At 50.2% G+C, this 20,264-nt stretch overlaps 1 protein-coding gene across 1 annotated transcript; it reads right to left on the reverse strand.

Annotated features, from left to right (window-relative positions):
• Positions 1-414: 414 nt before the first annotated feature.
• LOC140896156 (uncharacterized) lies at positions 415-15,351 on the reverse strand. The gene is made up of 3 exons (XM_073307426.2): positions 15,101-15,351; positions 6,918-7,041; positions 415-5,075 (listed from the first exon to the last, which is right to left on the reverse strand). The coding sequence occupies exons 1-3, from the start codon at positions 15,174-15,176 to the stop codon at positions 3,728-3,730; spliced, it is 1,548 nt and encodes a 515-aa protein (XP_073163527.2). The 5' UTR covers positions 15,177-15,351; the 3' UTR covers positions 415-3,727.
• Positions 15,352-20,264: the final 4,913 nt, after the last annotated feature.

Genomic DNA, 20,264 nt, shown 5'->3' on the forward strand with positions numbered 1-20,264 from the left:
AATATGTTGCAGAGTCAGACTGCCTGAAACTAAACAAGGCCAAACAGGGCAGATATGGAAGAACAATGCTGAATAAAGCAGCTTTATGTATGGTTTAACAGATGATACAGAAAACAAGGGAACTAGCTGGTAACTGGATTGGCTGGATATATGGCTACTTAGGGCAGCTTGCTATGGGATAAGTACGCTGAAGAAAGGATGTATAAAAGCCTGTGTAACTTCCTGCTCTGGGTGCAGGATTTGAGATTCTGTTCTCCCTGTACCTTCTTTGCAGCTGCAAATAAACTTTTCAGCTTCTCCACCCCGTTGTGATTATTGGGTGACGCATACCGGGCAATGAACCCCTGCTGTTGTTTGCCTCTGGCACTGGGTGCCGGCAACAGCCTGACTACATCCTTTGATGAAGACATTGACTTTTGTCATAGAATTTTATTGTTTTTTTCCTATGAAAATACAAAACAGAATAGGATACATTTACCGGGCACATGACTACATCTTAGCACACGCCAATCCTTTTCACCTTGTGCTTTAAATTAAATAACACTTTAAACACTACAGAGAATGCAATTGAAATCCATTGTTTCCATCACCCCAATAGAACAAAGGTCCACCCGCACCCTGCCAAGATGACCATTGTGCGGGATTTTTTAAAGAAATAATAAGCCCGAGCCTGCACCAGTAAAAGTCAACGGCAAAATTCCCCTCTGATTTCAGTGATGGCGGATTGGGCCCAATGTGAGCTTGCATTTGCTAAGAAACTGCAACTGTTTAAAAAAATTACTAGCCTGTTATTAGCTGAAAGTAATTGAAAAGTTCCGCCAACACGCTGGCCAGTTAGCTGTCCCAAGAACTCCCGAGCTGCCTTATCCTGCACAACATGGATGCTTGCAGCCCTGCGTGTAAAAATGACACTTAGCACAGCTAGGGGCAATCAACTCTGCCTGGGTGAGTGTGGACTGGATAAGGGGGCATGGCCAAGAGGCTAGAGCACCGTGGGGGAGGGCAAACGTGCTAGCAACACCTGCTCGACAACTACCCTACTTCTAGAGGCATTAGGCTTGCTCCTGCCCGGTGCAGACCACACCTAAGGGTCACTGCACCCACCCCTGCAATGGAAGGAGCCAGCTGTTTCGCCACACACCGCAAGGCACCGTAACAGTTTCGATCAAGAAAGGAGGACTAGCCATTGCAGCAGATGAATGCCCTATACAAACAGCTGCAGGAGGCATGTAGGGGGCAGAATCTAACTATCTGAGACAGCATTGGGCCAGGACACTGGAACTAAAGCCCCTTCTCTCACAAGAAGTGTCATGGGATCTTTCAGTGGCCCAGACCTCAGTTTTAGGTCTGCACGTCTCACATCAAAGTGCCCCTTAACAGCCTCCTGGGTCATTAATCCAGTACTGGCTTAGTGGGAAGAGGGAAGACAATAGCTGCTCAGTCACCAGTCCTCCTTCCTGCAGTATCTAACTCCAGCTAGTCTCATTGCTGACTCAAGCCCCCTTAGGTCATAAGACTGGATGCTGAAGGGAAAAAAAAAACAATACAAGCCTCATCAGGTATTTATACAAGTGACTTCTGTGATGAAGTCCATGATCATTGCGTTAAGCCCCTCCTTGCTAGAACACCTAGAGGACACAGTTTTGAACTGAAAGCATCTATCAGTCCCAGACCTCGCTTACGTTCACTAAAAAGGGGCGGGTTTGGAGATCAGTAGCCTGCACTCTGCATTTGCATTACATTTCTAAAAATATGGACAATAAAAACAAAAGGCTAGATTTTGTATTTAAAGGACTATCCTTTGTACATCATTCTGACAACCGATGGGTTCCTCTTCCCATAGGGCTAAATTCACCCCCCGTGCATGAAGGCCTATGTACTTCGAAATAGGGCTAAAGTAATGCATTAGTCACTGGGTACTGGCCCTCTGCACAGGGTTGAATTTCACACATAAAACTCAAGTATAAACCATATCTGATCACACTCTGAATCCCTTGTACCAAGTTACCTCCAGCCCCCGCTACAAAACTAACAACCAAGGGGAAGGGAACTGGATTACAATCAAAAACAAATATTGTTGGGATGAATCCCATCAGCCCAGCTTCTGGGTCAGAGTTCCCCTACAAGTGTGTCTGCTGGTTCCTAATTGGGGTAACCTCAGTACCTATGCCTTGTCTATCTTGTCTATGAGGTCAATGGAAATTTGTCCTGAGTGAGGACAATAAAAATTGAGTCAGGGACCTTCAGGATTTGGCCCACCGGACTTAGATTCTGTAATGTCTAGGTGTATGAAAATCAATAACCGTTTGCATAAAAATCTGTTCTATAGTAGCTTTACAGTGCTTTAATACCATGGTGATAGATGCTATATATAAGCCTGCGACAGATAGATACAGAGGTGCATTAGTGTAGGAGTTTTACACCTTCCTCTGGATCAGCCAGCGTTGGCCACTGCCAGAGACAAAATACTAGACTAAATAGATGGTGGTCTGTTCCAGCAGACTCGTTTCTGTGCTCCTAAGTCCAAATGTATTACTGGGTGCTCTGAAAGTAAACTACCCATTCATTGTCTTTTGTAACTGTCAAAGAGAACGGCTCACCAAGCAGACTCCGCACTGGTTCCACATGAAAAAAAAAATCATTAGATGCTTGGTGTCTGGTGGCTTCTTTGGTTCCCAAGTATCACAATGGCTCTTTTTTATATATACAACAGCGTGTCTTTGTTCTGTAAGATCACATCCGTGCTAGGAACTGGTTAGGTCCAGGGACCACAGCTGGAGGAGAGATTTGATTCGCAATGAGTCCAGTTTTTCAATGTGGGTGCTTAAAGTTAATCCCCTGAATCCATAGTTAGATACCTTAATTCTTGTTTTAGCCAATTTTTCACAGGTGCCAACTTGCAGGTGCTCAGCATTCTGTGAAAATTAGGTCACTAAGTGCTAGAGTGACCAGACAGCAAGTGTGAAAAATCGGGACAGGGAGTGGGGGGTAATGGGCACCCTATATAAGATAAAGTCCCAAACATTGGGACTGTCCCTATAAAATCAGGACATCTGGTCACCCTACTATGTGCTGATTCTTAGTTGCCTAAGGTGGGTGTTTAGCTGCCTACATCTGGATCCAGAGGCCTAACTGTAGGCAGCCACATTGGAAAACTGGACTCAAAGCGGTCAGGTCCGGTAACAGTTATTGGCATGGCTGGCCCCTGAAGACCGGAACAGCCAGCAACCAGTTGAGTGACAACTCAGGTATCACTCAAACAGAAGCGAAGCAGAGTGGCACCACATGGGGACCCAAAGTGCAAGGAGCGAAGCAGCAGAGAGGTGACAAGAGCAACGTTTGGGGCCACACTCTTAAGGCAGGGAGAGGATCGAGGGGGTGTAACATTCGGCTTGACAGCAGCTTGGTTGGGATTTTAGCTGGATCGTGCCAGAATGGAGCTATTCCAATACCGGCTCAGAACCATGCCTTTGACACCGACTGGCAAGCAGCGGCTGAGTTCTCTACAACGGCTGTCACCTTTGCATATAATGACGCAAGATAAAAGACAAGTGACTCAAGTTTCCTTAGCGTCTCTCTACCTCAGCCCATTTGCCTTGCATTGTTTTTTGGCTTAGTTCAGTATAAACCTGATTAGTGCCAGGTTTAGCCTCCCTGCTCCCGCTTACAGTAATGTCCTAGAGTCCACCCACTAACAGTAGAAACCCAAGTCCACGCCGTGAAGGATTCAGACGGCTTCCATAGCATATTCACTAGTTCGAGAGCGCTGCTTATTAAAGAGCAAGCCTTGTACCATTTCTTTAGCTGACTCTTCAGGGCAGTCTTTGGGCTTTACATACATCCATACAGCGGCACTGCAAATACCCAGAATGCTCACCAGCAAAGCAAGTTTGAGGATGTGGGTTTGGGATGCAGGCAAAATGCTGGACGCCAAGGGACCATCTGAAGGCCCCTCTGCTCTGTTCTGAAGTGTGAAGCTTTTGAAGGAAAGCTCTGACGTTTCTGCAGGTGAAATGGATTCAGGAAAAGCGCGAGAAGGATCTCTCTCTCCTAAAGGAGATAAGTAGCTACCTGTGTGAGCATCAGCCGTAGAGTCACTGACAGCATCTCTTTCATCACCACTGTTTGGACTGACAGAACTACTTTCTCCTCCAGGAGATGTGGGGTGTGGAGTGGATCCGTTGGTGGTATCACTTCCTTTTAGAACAGCTGTGGGTTTCATGGTAGAGTTCTCAGTCACTTGCCCCATAGATGCGAGGCCTATAACAGGCTTGCTGGGAACAGATTCTAGTGGAGAAGGTATTGTCAGGAACGTAGGCGATAACTCAGCAATCTCAGGGCCATTTACAATGGATGGAGCATCTGAAATAAGTCTACTGGGAGCACTGGCAAGTCCATCAGCTGTTTGATTTCTAGTAGAGCCTACAGAATTATATGTCGGTCGTATGGGACTCTCAAACCCTTTGATGACAGGGGTGGGATCTGAATGAAATCTGCTGGGAGCTGTGCCAGGTATATCAGTTGTTGGACTGATAGTAGATCCTGTGGACTTGTTTCTAGATCCTACGAAACTCTCAGAGCTTTTCATGACAGGGGTGGGATCTGAATGAAATGTGCTGGAAGTGCTGTCTGGTACGTCAGCTGCTGGCGTTGTAATAGATCTTATGGAAACTTTGCTGCCATTGGCAACCGGCTCAGGGTGGATAGTAGATGGAGTAACAGTCGCTTGTAATGCAGAGGAGGATTTTGAAGAAGACCTCTTGGCCTCTTGCCTAGACAATATGGCTATGTTGGGCTCCTCCGTCCTCACAACAGGAACATGTATTGCTTGTGAAACGGGTATGCCAGCCCCATGAGTGAGCCTGGCCGGAATACTGGGCGGTGTTGGTTTAGAGACGGCATCGCCCACTAATCTGTGAAAAACGCCTGCCCCTTCTTGCACCACGGCAGATTTGACGGTGCTTGAAAGTGGCGGATTCAGAGGGGCACTTGCTTGGTTTAGCTGTCGGACTGCTTCCTTCACCCAGCTCGCCTCTGGATCTACACAGAACTCTTTATTCTTCTGAGTGACAAATCTGAAGAGAGACCAGAAACAGCAACAATCACAAGAAACAGAAAGGAAGAGCTGATAAATATGCAAAGCCTGGATAAAAACAGCCATGAGGAAGCTCAGGCTACCTTGGCAGAAGCTAGAGACATTCCATTTTCCCAATGCCTTCTGAAAGTTAAATATAGCCATGTTCTGGTGTACAGGAGATAGAGATCTAATCAGTTGGCATTTGAGTCATGATTTGATGTGATGAATAATTTCCTGAGGATAGACTTTCTTTTTCCTTTTCGTTGTTAAAGTAACTATTTTGAAATGGGGCAGTTGACCCGATTTTCACCTGAGGATGCTGTAATGAAGTTAAAAGGGGCTGACTGTGTAATCACATATAGGGTCGGATCCTGTTCCCACTGAAACCGAAGGGAATTTTGCCACCCGCTGCAATGGGAGCATGGCCAGACTGTAACATTAAAGTACAATTCTGCTCTGTAAAGTGGCTGCAAATATGGCATCATGGGGTTCCATGTTTGTGCCTCACTGACGCCAGATTGTTATTTATTATTTAGCACCTACAGGCCCCTACTGAGATCAGGGCTCTGTTGTACAACATGTACAGAACTAGAGACAGTCCCTGGCCCAAAACATTTACCATCTAAATAGAGCAGATAAACAGTGGGAGGGGAAAGAGGCAGGTCACTCGCCAGGCAGGGAACAGAACTCAGCTTTCCTGACTAGAGCTGGTGGGTTTTTGGCTCAATGCAATTTTTCAGAAATTTCCCCTTTCCTGGGAAATGTTTGACTTTTTGTGCAGAAACTCCCCCCCCCCCCCCAAAAAAAACCAACCAAACAAAAAAACCGAATGCCCCAAACCTGAAGAGCTTTCAGCTGGAAACCGAAATGGAAAAGCTGTGATTTGGAAATTCTGCCATGGTGCCTCATGGGAGTTGTATCCTGACTGCCTCATTCCCCCTCCCTCCACCCCCTGGGGCTGGATTCCCCAGCTAGACGACATCTCCCATGAGGCACTGCAACCAGGGACTTCTATGATGTGTTGCATCAAGAGGGGAGAACAGTGCAACATGGGAGATGTAGTCCATCCAGGGAGCCAAGGCCATTGAGGAAAATGGGAGCTTGAAGCACCCAAACTACAGTTACCATGAGGCACCAAGGTATCATTTTTAAATCAAGACTTTCATATTTTCAGCTGAAAGGTTTATAAATTAAAACCACATGTAGCAATTGTCAGGTTCCAAGACCTCCTTCAGATCCCACCCCTGTCATCAAAGGGTTGAGAGTCCCATACGACCTACCTATAATTCTGTAGGCTTTTAAAACAAATTAATGAGTTCCCAGGGGCTCCCAGAGTGGAAGGCTGGACTTGTGCTTAAGGCAGAGGCCTACTCTTCAGGTCCTGATTCTGCCACAGGCTTCCTGTATAACCTTGACCAAAACACTTAGGCTTGGTCTACACACTACCCATTCATGTCAGTATAACTACATTACTCAGGGAAAATCCACACCCCAGAGCAACGCAGTGATACCGACCTAACTCCTGGTGTAGACAGCACTGTCGACGGGAGGACTTCTCCCGCCGACATAGCTACCACCTGGCCGGGAGGGGGAGAAGCTCTCCTGTCGACGTAGGGAGCGTCTTCAATAAGCGCTCCTGCCTCACTATGTGTGTGTACAACAGCTAGCATGATGGGGCCCTGAGTTCAGCTGGGGCCTGTGGGCAGTTTCCAGAATGTGTTTTGCACCAAAACGAGGCCCTTTGCAGGATTTCGGCCCATTTATTTTCAGAGTTGCAAATTAAATTAATCGATTCTGAATTTAATATTAAAAGAGGACCACATGGTAGAAAAGTACTTACATGATAGCGGCTTTAGGACATGATGGTTCTGTCTTCCTATAGGTCTTCAACCGTTTCTGGGGTATTTCTGTGCTTGAAAATTTGGTGCATAATTTTTTGCACTTCACAGGTGCTTTGGGTTGTCCTAAGGCAAAAAAAAGAAGAAAAAAAATCAAGGTTAGTGTCAGCTCATGCTCTGGATGTAACGAAAGCTGCAAATCATCCCCTTTCTCCTCCTGCCTGGAGAAGGGATTCCAAAGCCTGCTATCAAATTTTGCAATCTTAAAATGACGTGTGCTGCATCAGTGAAAACAAATCCTAGCAAGAACGTTCTCGTCAGGGCTAAGTGAGTGCTGTAAGAATGGAGGGGAAGACCCTAGCAAAAGCATGTGAAAACAAAAGATTCTTGAGCCATCATTAAATAAAAGCCCCCAGTGGGCTCTGGATGGATGGGGAACGCACAGAGACGCTTGCTTGCGGGTCCGCAGTTCAAATCTGAACGGCATCGTCGCTAAATGCCCCAATAGCAACTATGTGGGTAAAACCAGACAATCACCACACTCCCAAATGAACTCACACAGGAAAATGATAAAAGACAAACACACTGCATCACCTGGGTGTGAATACTTCTCACAAAGAGGTCAGACCTAGCGTGTCCTCAGCCTCAAAGGAAACCTGCACATCACTGTCAAAAGATTAGCCTGGGAGCTTAAATTCATAACTACATGAGACACTAAAAATCTTGGACCGAATAGAGCAGGGCTGGGCAAATGTTTTGCCCTGAGGGCCACATCTGGGTATGGAAATTGTATGGCGGGCCATGAATGCTCACGGAATTAACAATCCAGGTTCAAACGGAGACAACATAAGTTTGTTTCAAAATCAAACTGCCGTTTTACAAGATTGGACTCACTGTGAAAAAACTGGGCCCTCTCTCTAGCCTGGATTTGTCGGGCGTCAGCGTCCAGTCATAGGAACTCACTGAAATTCACCAGCCCCCCTGCTCTCAGAAATTGCCTCCCAGGTAGATCCCGATAGCCCACAACTGAGTCGCCTCTGGGTGCTGGGAAAGTCACCTAAGCCAACAAGTAGCAGGCACCTGGGCTTGCACCTTCCAGGCTCTGATGGTGCATGAGGCATGTTTGTGTTGGGTTGCTGGAGTAACATGTGTGTCCTCACGCCCATCACGCAGGAGCACTGGGCGGGCAGAGCGAAGCAAGCCCCTGACCCCACTCCCTGGCTGGAGCACCGGAGCGGGACAGTGGAGCTTGAGGGGCCGGATTAAAAGGTCTGACGGGCTGGACGCGGGCAGTAGTTTGCCCACCCCTGGAATAGAGACACTGGATTTATGGATTATTACAACCATCTATAGCTCACTAACAAGCCTCTCCCCCTTTCCTCCCTCTGACTGGAGGGATGTTAACGGGCCACTTCACCGTGAATGGTCCCTTGAGATAAGCGGTAACTACTTACGCTAAACACTCTGTTCCCCCTTGTATTTAGGGGTGACACGTCCCTTTCCCAGCCCTGCAGAAGAGCTCTGGGTAGCTCCAAAGCTGGTCTCTCGCACCGACAGAAGCTGGTCCAATAAAAGATATCACCTCCCCCACCTCGTCTCTCTTGGTGGCATTTGTGAAACAAATTAAAGGGTCTCAGTCCAGTTCCTAGTGGCTCGTGCCTTAGTCACGAAAGCAACTGCTCCAGCGGCCGTTGGGTGGCCCCTTTGTTGGCCCCCTCGGGACAAAGGTGGCGGAGGATGAGGGGCTCTACAGGGCAGGGCTGAGGCCGGATCATTGACGGGGCAGCATGAGGTACACGTGCTCCACTGCTGCCAAACCTGTCCATCGCCTTTTCCCCGGCAATGGCTCCCCTACAGACAAACTCCACCCACCTCGTCTCTTAACGTAGGGTTTTCACACAGGCGCCTATCGCCATAGCGCGTATGTCTGCCAAGCAGCTGGAAGGGTGCCGCCCAGACGGGGTCGCGCCAGGTAGCGTGCTAAAAATAGCTGCGTGACGGCAGCGGCTGAGTCCATGCCCCCGGGGTTGGGCAGCCTGGTACTCGGGGGGGCTCGCCTGAGAAGGTGTTCGTGCCGCGCCGACTACGCGGTGATTTTTCGCACTCTAGCTCGAGCCAAGGCCCCTCCCGCCTGCTCTGTAGGCACACGCTCAGTCCCTGCGCACTCCCTAGGATCTGGGGAAAGGTGCAAAGAACACACCTTTGGCGACCTTCTCTGAGGTTTCCCATAACGATCGCCCGTGCTGAGGTATTAACATGCTAGCCGTAGAAACCACACGCGTCGCCTTTCTAAGACGCGGCTCCTGAAAACATAACGCTGCACAAAGAGCAGCTTGCTCAATACGGGCCAAACGGTGCAGTCCCTCCTCCCACCGGGGAGACTTTACTCCTGCAAGCGGGCCCAGTGACTTCACTGAGGCTACTTGCCGTGCAACGGAAGCAGCGGTTGCACAATGAAGCATTGTGTGTGCCTTGGCCTTAGAGCTTGTTTGGATTGGCATGTCTTCCGCGCTCCCTTGAGGTAAATTAAAAATCATTGCTTCAGCCCAGTAACTTTCTCTTGGTCATTTTTGTTCCTGAGTTGTTTGTGCGTTCCTGTGAATTAGTTCAGCCGAGGCCAAATAGTCAAAGGGTCTTCCTTCACAATCAGCCCTACTGGAGGACTAGGCTGGGGTGTCTGGTTTTATTCCATTTCAAGGAAGTTAAACAAATATCTCCTGTAGTAAGTGCAACAGAGTCATCAAACATTCAACATCAAGGACCACATTCTGCGACGGCAGGGAGGGACCCTTTGGCAAGCGAGAGGATTGCTCACAGAGTAACGTGCTACTCCACAGGAGCAAGGTCGGGGGGAGGGCAGGGTCTGACCCTTAGCCACTGAGGTACGTCTGCGGTGGAATGAAAGACTCTGCGGCTGGCCAGGTGTCAGCCAACTCAGGCTCGGGCTGCAGGGCTAAAAATTGGCTTGGACTGGAGCCGGGGTTCTTGGACCCTCCCCCCTTGTGGGGTCCCAGAGCTCGGACTCCAGCCTGTGCCTGAACATCTGCGCAGCAATTCTGCAACCTCAGCCAGCTCTCTTATTGCTGTGCATACATCCCCTGCGTGCACGCCCAGAGAGTAAAGTATGGCTTGCCGGGGGAGAGGTGGTTCGAATTGGGACGCGACTCTAAGGGGTTGGGCTGTTTGCTCTCCACAGGGTGTATCTGGCTGGCTGAGCCTGGCTCTGTAAGCACTCTGCAGCCTATACACCCCAGTGTTTAGCTCTCGGTGTGACAGTGGATGAGTAAAGGTGACCATTTGTACCATTAGTGCTACTACTGTTACACAATTGCGACAAATCTTGTGCAAAGTATGTCATGTAAGGTGTCAGTGGAAAAGTTATTATCTGCTAAGTATGACGATCCTGCTTAAATCCATGTGTCGTCTTTATATCTGAAGTTAGGAATGTATTTGCATCTCAGATGTGTTTGTTCCTGGGTGACACCTCTCGAATAGATATACATCAAGGCTAGACAGCTCTGTGTCGGTGGGCCATCAAGGACACTCAGCTCTCACAATGGGCCATAAAAGAAACTCATCCTGTCCAGATAGCTCTCCCTGAGGATGCCTCAGACACCAAAGGGGCCAATGGCCAAGCCCTGTGAGTCAGCCAACCACGCAAGGACATGTGATATGTTCATGTGACCCTGGACTCCATCTTGGGCCAGTAACTTTCCACAAACAGGGGGCTGTGCGGCTTTGTTTGGGACAGTAATTTTTCCATGCACATGGCAGAGGATATGAAAAGACACCTGAGACATCGCTGTTTTGTTTTCATTTTATGCTTCATTTCTCTGGACTGGATGTCTAACTAGGACTGAGGTGAATGATTCCAGAGAGACTTTTGCAGACTAGTAGTTTATTCCATCATGGCTACAAACCTGATATAAGACCTTTGCAATCACTTGCATGTATATGTTTCCTTTAACCATTCAATAAGACAGAAGTCCACTTTTGCTACCGGCTTGGTGTAATCTAATGCTAGAATAACCACCAGTTTGGGGTGAGTCTGTCCTATTGCTCAGCAGTCTGTCCTGAATCTAGTATTCTCAGCTGTGCCCCACTGAGTATAGATTAATCTGTCCCCCCTCTTCCCAGCCAGCATTACCGGGGATGTTCTGAAACTTGTGGGGATACTCACAATTACTCCCACTGAGCTAGGGTCTGTGCTGGCCCCTCAGGAGCTGCTGTGCCGACAGAAGAGAAGGAAACGCAGCTTTAAGCTAAACTGCCTGGATAGTGCCTACTCCAGGGGTTAGTAGCCAGTGGGCTGCTCCACGACCCCCACAATTCCAAGTGCTACAGCCCCACCCCTTCCCAACTCCTCCTGAGGGCTGCAAGGGGGCAGTGTAGGGTGGTATGCCAATCCTGTGCCAGTGGAATCCTCTCTGGGGCCATTGCAGCCTTTCGTGGCCCTTATGCACCCCCTGAGCAGTGGGGGACCAGAATCTGAGCCATTCTTTTTATCATAAGTAGAAACAGGCCTGACCCAAGCCCCAGATCTGAACCTTCCCCTTCCATGAACTTTGGGGAAAGTGCGGATCTGATTCTATACTGGCCCCTGTCGCTGCAAAGCAAAAAACCCTGGCTCTGACATCCCCCAGCTTTGGACAAGTTCTTACTCTGGCCCACAGTGCAACTTGGCAGCTTGCTCCTCTTTCTGTTTATAAACATCTTGACTGGAGACGTCACAAGGGAAGTCAGACACACTACAGTCTTCTGCAGCTGCCTGCTGGCCCTGGGCAGCGTAATTATGACCAAGAAGGAAGCAAGAAGGGCAGAAGTCGCATCGTGAGAAAAGGAGGAGATCAAGATGATGGAAGGTTTAAAAATAATTAAAGCAAAACAAAATCAAATGCACACCCACATGAACTGGATAAAGCCCTATGGGACAGTCCTGCAGAATTTAATAGAACATGAGAACCCTTCTACAGGGGTTTTGAAATATCTTATTGATTGAATAGAGAAATCTACCCCTGCTCTAGAACTCTGTAGAATGGTTCAAACTATAAGATTCCCAACCTGGAGGTCATGACCACCCTGCCTTGCCCAGGCCCTATTGCTAGACGGGGTCCCAGTTAGTTGGGTGGAGGGGTCTTGGGATGGAAAAGAGAATAGCTCAGAATCACTGGTTTAGATAAACCTCCCTGTTAAATCCTAGATAGAGCCCACAAAGTGACTCTTTATTGAAATGCCTCTATGAGGAATATCACAGAGATCCCTGCTACTTCTAGCAGGACACAGCTTTTGCAATCCTAAGAAGAACAGCGAAAGTAATAGTCTGGTATGTACCATTATATGCAGCCAAGGATTCTGAAGGTCCTGTTATTTCTCAGTCTCTATACCAGCTCTTCTGTGGGGGCCCCCGGTAAAAGTTTAGGCTCCATTCCTGTTGAGCTAGGACTGTCTCTGATTACCATTTGTGACAAAGCGGGACTGTTCATAGTGTTTCCTCTGAATAGTGTGGGGGTGCCTCAGTTTCCCCAATGCAGTTCTTAAGTATCTAGGTGGTGGGATAAGGGTGTATGATCATTGCAGAGCCCTAGAGGGCAGGTGTGTGCAGGGGTCTGGACACAGAGAATGGCCGACACCCTGTTTCCTGGCAACTGATGGCCTGGCCCTTCCCCCCTGCAAGGTGAGAGCTAAAGGGTTGGAGAACAAAGGAATCAGGTGACCTCCTGGCCCGGGAAAGGGACAAAGCCCAGAGGAGGGGGGGCTGGAGAGAGTTTCAGTTTGGGGCTGGCTGGGGACATGGAGTGAAGTGCAGACGTGGTTGTCTGGCTCACTGCCCCCCAAAATAGACCCAGCTGAGGGGTCCTGTTCTCTGCACCTACAAGCTCTGTGTTAGACCATGTTCCTGTCATCTAATAAACCTTCTGTTTTACTGGTTGGCTAAGAGTCACCTCTGACTGCAGAGTCAGGGGGGGCAGGACCCTCTGGCTTTCCCAAGACCCTGCCTGGGCGGACTCGCTGTGGGAAGCGCACGGAGGGCCAGAGGATGCTGAATGCTCTGAGGTCAGACTCAGGAATGTGGAAGCCGTATGAGCTGTGTATCCTGCAGACAGGCTGCTCCCAGAGAGGAGACTTCCCCAGAGTCCTGACTGGCATCATAGGGAGCAGCTCCAGGGCATCGCCCAAGGACTCGGTGACACCCTTGTCATGCAATACGCAGCAACGCACTTCTTCAAGAAGGTTCCTCAAGGAAACCAGCCTTGAACCCAGCAGACGATGCTGCCTCTTCAAACCCAGTTACATTTCTTTAGATCCCTATTGGCTTCAGCCTGATTCACTTCTATCCGAGTTTCCCACCACGGAAGGGGGGCAGGCAGTTATACGGCTGTGTATGCACACTCAGTCCATGTTAATTTTTGTATGTTTGATAGATTCAACTCATACCCACATTCAGATGTCACCAGCCTCCCTGTCACATATCACCTTACTGTCCTGCAATATTCTTATGCAGATAATTGGCCACATTTTCTGGCCCTGGGATGCACAAATACAAGCCTTTACCATGAGCCTGTGAACACCACTGTGCTAACTGAATGCCCAGAGGACCAGTTATCCCTAATTACGTGTGGGCCAAGGTGCATGATCTTTAGGCACCCAGATGCACACCCGTTCTTGCCGAGGGTAGATCTGACTATCCAGCCCAGTGGTTTTCAAACTGTGGGTCACGACCCAATTCTGGGGGTCGGAATGGAAGGCACTGGGTCGTGGCGGGTCTGGTCAGCAACACCGACCGGGCCGTTAAAAGTCCCGGCAGGGGTGCTGCCCGGCGAAGGTGGGCTAGTCCCTGCCTGTTCTGACACTGCGCTGCACCCTGGAAGCGGCCAGCAGCCGGTCCGGCTCCTAGGCGGGGGGGCCATTGGGACCTGGGAGGGGGGGGCAGTGTCTGCGGGCGAGAGCTGCACAGAGCCACTCGCGCGCCTCTGCCGAGGAGCTGGATCGGCTGCTGGCCGCTCCCGGGGCGCAGAGCGGTCTGTGGTGCCAGGACAGGCGGGAAGCCTGCCTTCAACCCCGGCTGTGCCGCTGACCAGGAGTCGCCCGAAGTAAGTCCGCACCCCAACCCCCTGCCCCAGCCCTGAGCCCCACTGCTTAACAGCCTCCCTCTTGCTGCCACTGGCCCCTTCCTGCACCCCAAACCCCTCATTCCTGGCCCCACCCCAGAGCTGCACCCCCAGCCCAGAGCCCTGACCCCCTTCCGCACCCCAACCCCCTGCCCCAGCCCTGAGCCCCACTGCTTAACAGCCTCCCTCTTCCTGCCACTGGCCCCTTCCTGCACCCCAAACCCCTCATTCCTGGCCCCACCCCAGAGCTGCACCCCCAGCCCAGAGCCCTGACCCCCTTCCGCACCCCAACCCCCTGCCCCAGCCCTGAGCCCCACTGCTTAACAGCCTCCCTCTTGCTGCCACTGGCCCCTTCCTGCACCCCAAACCCCTCATTCCTGGCCCCACCCCAGAGCTGCACCCCCAGCCCAGAGCCCTGACCCCCTCCCGCACACCAACCCTCTGCCCCAGCCCTGAGCCCACCCCAAACCCACAGCCCCCTCCTGCACCCCAAAACCCCTCAACCCCAACCCCACCCTGCAGCTCTCACCCCCGCACCCCAACCCTCTGCCCCAGCCCTGAGCCCCTCCCACGCCCCAAACCTCCCATCCCCAGCTCCGCTGGGTCGCGGGCGTCCACAAGTTTCTTCAACTGGGTCCCCAGAAAAAAAGCGTAAAAAGCACGGATCTAGGAAATCTTTCAGCTACTTTTTAAAAAATTTCTGTTTAACATTACAAGCCTTGTCTAAACTTTCTTTTTTGTCTGTCTCTGGGTGTAGATCTGATACGCTGTGTGTCTGACTCGCCGTGTAGCAGCCCTGACACTCAGTGTGTGTGCGTCCGACGAATCCTGAAACTTTCTCTTTCCCTCGCCTGACTCAGAAAAGGAACTGTAGCCCAGGCTTGTTTGGATTTCTTTGCTGGGCTGGCTATGCCTCACGCCCAGAACACCGGGCCTGTTCCTTCCTTAAAGGAATCTGTGCTTTCTGCAACAACACCACAGAGCAGGACCATTAATCAGCTTCAACCGCAGCTCTTTCCCCCCATCCCAGGAAACCCGGCCTTTCCTTCAGCACTTTCTACTTCAAAGCAGCTCACCTTCGACTCGGTTTTCCACGGTCCAGGTCACCACCAGTGCAAGCAGCAAGAAAGAAGCGATAGACGTGCCCTTCATCTTCCGGCAAGCAGGGGCCAGCGGCAGCAAGAGGGAGGCTGTTAAGCAGGTCGTGCTTTCACAGCGTTTCGCTCGGCTCCCTCTTAGATCTGGACACAGCAACAGCAGACCTCCAAGGACGAGAGGCAGGGTGCAGCGCCCGGCCTTTATTGAACATATGGTTTCAATTTTGGTTCTGCGTGGGTGTGTAGGCTGGATTTTACCACCTCCCCGCTCCTGTCCCGTGACAAAGTGAGGAGGGGAAAACCAGGGTTGGGAATGTGGGTCTTTGGCAGAACAGATGGCTCCGGGAATTTCCCAGTGTGTCAATGACATAAACTGTAAACCCTTTTCCTTATAGCAGGGCACTATCAAATCGGGAGCTGGTGACCGAGGGCAGTAGAAATAGCTGGTATAAACTGACAGGGAGCTGAAGGAGACGAGTTAATTTATAACCACCCACCCTGTGGCCCAGTGTCCTTAATGTGAAGCCGGGCGGCTCTTCCTGGCTCTCTGCTCGGTATCCTCATTTCAAATTTCAGCAGAAAGCAGAGTGTTTCTCCCTCTTCCCCCTTTTTCTGCAAGGCAGGTTGCGGGTGGAAGCCCCATCACTGGACGTTGGACAAACACCTGTCAGGGATGAGCTAGGTCAGGTTGACCTGGTCCTGCCTCAGCCTGGGGGGATGGATTTGCTGATCTCTCCAGGGCCCTGCCCAGCCCTACACTGCCACGATTCCATGGTCACGTCAAATAAATTGCAAACCAAAGTCATTTTGAAACACAAACTGAATCGCATCGTTCCAATGAGGCTTAAATGGAATGTTTAGATTGAAGCAAAATGCTTTTTTTCCCCCCCCTGCTCATTCCGAAAATGAAAATTCGCTGAAATGGACGCGGTCCTGTAAACAATTTTGATTTCAAGGAAAGGGTATTTTCCAATGAACAAATGTTCCACTGAAAAATTTCCAACCAGCTGTATTGTTACACTGAAGAAGAGGCAGTCCCTGCCCCACAGAGCAGGGGCCTGGGGCCCTCTGGGGGCCTGTGAGCAGGTTTCAGGGGGTCCTCCAAGCAGGGCCAGCATTAGACTCGCTGGGGCCCAGGGCAGAAAGCCAAAGCCCCACCGCATGGGGCTGAAGCCTGGGGCCCTGAGCCCCGCCACCCGGGGCTGAAGCTGAAATCTGAGCAATGGAGCTTTGTGGGGGGCCCTGCGGTGTGGGGCACCAGGCAACTGCCCTGCTTGCTACCCGCCTAATGCCGGCCCTGGGTTTTATATGCAGAAAACCAATTGTTGCGGCACAGGTGGGCCGTGGAGTTTTTGTAGCATGTTGGCGGGGGCTCAGAAAGGGAAAGGTTGAGAATCCCGGCCAGGGAGCTCACAGCCTAAGGGCACAAAGGCAGGGGAAAAGGATAGAACATACCACCCACAGGATGAAAAAGATTAGAGGCCTGGCTTATTGGATACACAGGTTGTTAGCTTTTAAGGTGAACCATTGGCCCACATCCTCAGGGGGTGTAAGGCAGCCTAGCTGCACTGAAGCCAATGGACCGAAGCTGATTTACATCAGCGGTGGCTCTTACGTTCTCCTCTCCCAGTTCTCTCTCCATGATTCTTCCCGATCACCTTCCCCCATGCGAATTCCCAGTTCCAGTTCCCATGTGCTTATTCCCTCCCTCCCTGCAGGCCAAAAGAAAGGGCAGCTTTGATGCAGATTCTGAAGGGGGCGGGGGGGTTGTCAGACTTGCTGGACAGTTGTGGTGTCAGACTGAGACCTGTGCACTGAAGTCTCACCACATGGCAGTGGAAACCGCAGCAACGCTGCTGCTGTGGTTTGTTACTCTGGCAAGCCGCAAACTTTAACGTCTGGTGTGGGGTTGACTAACCCACTCACACGTGGTTACCACTGGGGATGGTGGGGAAGTGGAGCACTTTAGTTTTACAAAAGCTCAATTGCCCTCTAATATCTGCCATAGAAATCAACCCTCTCTGATGCACCGCAACCTTGTGGTGGTGGAGAGGCTTGCGTGGGCCAAAGACCCTCAGAGCTACGTCGTCCGGAGCATTTATACTCCTGGTAGGGTCCCACTTGGCGAGCAGGCCTGAGGCAAGGCTCCTGACTAACCGTGGTCCAAAATGGGGATGGGGCTAGAAAAGGTGCCCCAAACATAGGCTGTCTCACACTCTTCCGACTGGATGGCCGTATCCAGTGGGATCGCTCAACTCCGCGGCGGAAACAAGAGAGAGAAGACAACCAGTTTCATCACCTGGAATGTCCGCACCCTTATGGACTCTCAGTACGGTGAATGCCCAGAAAGAAAAACTGCCATAATTGCCAGAGAACTGGCAAGACTCAACATTGACATTGCAGCTCTTAGTGAGACCCACCAGGCTGATGAGGGCCAATTCAAAGAGGATGGAGGTGGCTACACCTTCTTTTGGAAAGGAAAGCCACCGAAGAGAGAAGCAGTCACGGGACTGGCTTTGCCATCAAAAATGAGATCGCCAGTCAGTTTATGGAGCTTCCCATGGGGATCAACGAGCGTCTCATGACTCTTCGGCTCAAGCTTAGCAACAACCAATATGCCACAGTCATCAGCGCATCCGCCCCAACACTCGATGATGAGGAAGACAATCAGGAGCAGTTTTACAGAACTCTCAGTGCAGTCCTCACAGCCACACCTAAGACAGACAAACTCATCCTCCTGGGAGATTTCAGTGCTAGAGACGGACAGGATTCCCAACTCTGGAGAGGCACAATAGGCAAAGAAGGGGTGGGAAATGTAAACCCCAATGATATTCTCCTCCTCAGCAAATGTGTGGAGCATGACCTGCTCATCACAAATTCCATCTTTAGGCAAAGTCACAAATTTAAGACCACCTGGAAACATCCTTGGTCCAAACACTGGCACCTCCTTGACATTGTTGTAGTCAGAGCCTGAGACTATACCGACATCCATATAACACAAGCTATGAGAGTTACTGATCTCTGTTGGACAGACCGTCGATTCGTAAATTTAGTCATGTACCTGCAGCTCACTCCACCACACCGCAAATACCCAAAGACTAAGTGAAAGCGGTACAACTTCAAGACCAAGCCAGCTGCGAGACAGTCCACCACCATCTGTCTGAGAAACTCTCTAACCTGCCTGACAACATCATTGACATTTGAGAGCACTGGGATCAACTTAAAAACACCATTCACAATGCATGTGCTGAAACCATAGGGTATTCCATGCATCGGCACCAAGACTGGTTTGATGAAAACAACGAGGAAATCCTAGCATTAATTCAACAGAAAAGAAATGCATTCTGTATCTGGCAAAATGATTCTACTAACCAATGAAAACATGAGGCCGATCACCTGCTTAAAGCCAATGTCCAAAGGAGGCTATGTGACATCAAAAACAAGTGGTGGCAAGAGAAGGCCTCTGAGGTCCAGGGTTTCATAGACCAGGATGACACAAGAAGCTTCTTTCAAACCACAAAAACTATATATGGGCCAAGCTCCAAAGGCGCAACCCCCTTACGTTCTCAGGATGGCTCCACCCTCCTCAAGGACAATGCAACCATTAAACAACGCTGGAAGGAGCTTTTTGAGAGCCTACTAAACCACGAATCCGCGGTTTCTGAAGACACCATCGAGTTTATTCCACAACGCTCAGTAATGGAACACCTTGCTGATCCCCCCCACCTTCTGAGGAAGTCCAGCATGCCATCACTCAGACAAAAAATCACAAGGCTCCAGGCCCAGACGGCATCCCAGCTGAGGTTTTTAAAGCTGGTGGAACAATGCTCCAGCACAAACTTTGCCAATTCCTCGACAAAATCTGGACCTACGAAGAAATTCCACCTGACTTTAAGAACACCAACATTGTTACAATATTCAAGAAAGGGGACAAATCTTTGTGCAGAAATTACAGAGGTATTGCTTTCCTTTCCTTCGCAGGGAAGATTCCTGCCCAGATCCTACTAAACCAACTCTTCCACCTTGCCGAGGAACTCCTCCCCAAATCACAGTGTGGCTTCAGGCCATCCTGAGGCACAACGGACATGATCTTCGTGGCAAGACAGATTCAAGGGAAGTGCAGAGAGCAACACCAGGAACTGTTCATGGCATTCATCGACCTAATCAAGGCCTTTGACTCCGTCAATCGTGATGCCCTATGAAAGGTGCTGTGTAGGTTTGACTGTCCCCAGATATTCATTTCCATCATCAGACTGCTCCATGATGGGATGATTGACACCATTCTGTGCAACGGCTCAGAGGCCAAACCACTCATCATTCGTACCAGTGTCAAGCAGGGCTGTGTCATTGCTCCAACACTCTTCTCCATTTACCTTGCCGTAATCCTGATTCTCGTCCGTGACCACCTTCCTGACAGAATTGGGATTGAATATCGTATGCATGGCCAACTCCTCAATCTTCGACATCTCCAAACAAAATATTAGATCATGAGAATTGGCATCACTGCGTCCTTCAATATGCAGATGACTGGGTCATTCTTGCACACACAGAGGTCAACCTGCAAAGCACCCTAAATCTTTTTGCAGATGCCTATTGCAGCCTGGTCTCTCTCTCAACATCGGGAAAACCAAGGTACTCTACCAGCCCTCACTTGCACAAACTACTCTTCATACTCTACAAATCGCCATCAGTGGAGAACCCCTGGAAAATGTGGACCATTTTCTGTACCTTGGCACCTACTTCTCCCAAACAGCCAGCATTGACACAGAAATTGAATACAGGATCCTCTGTGCCAACACCTCTTTTGGAAGACTACTTAAGTGAGTCTTCAGTGATCGGGATCTGCAAACAGGCACCAAGATCTTGGTTGACAAGGCAGTTGTCAATGGGTGTGAGACCTGGGTAACCTGCAGACGACATCTCAAGCGACTGGCGTGGATCCAGCAGTGCTGCCTCAGGAGGATTCTCAGGATCAGCTGGGAAGACCGACGCACTAACATCAGCGTTCTCGCTGCACGCAACATCAGCAGTATAAAGAAGCGCAGATCATGAAATACCAACTCTGCTGGGCTGGCCACTGGGTACATGTGCCCGACACTCACCTCCTGAAGCACGTGCTCTTCTCTGAGTTAAGTCAGGGAAG

This window comes from Lepidochelys kempii, chromosome 12 (assembly GCF_965140285.1).
Source record: "Lepidochelys kempii isolate rLepKem1 chromosome 12, rLepKem1.hap1, whole genome shotgun sequence".
Classification (NCBI taxonomy): Eukaryota; Metazoa; Chordata; order Testudines; family Cheloniidae; genus Lepidochelys; species Lepidochelys kempii.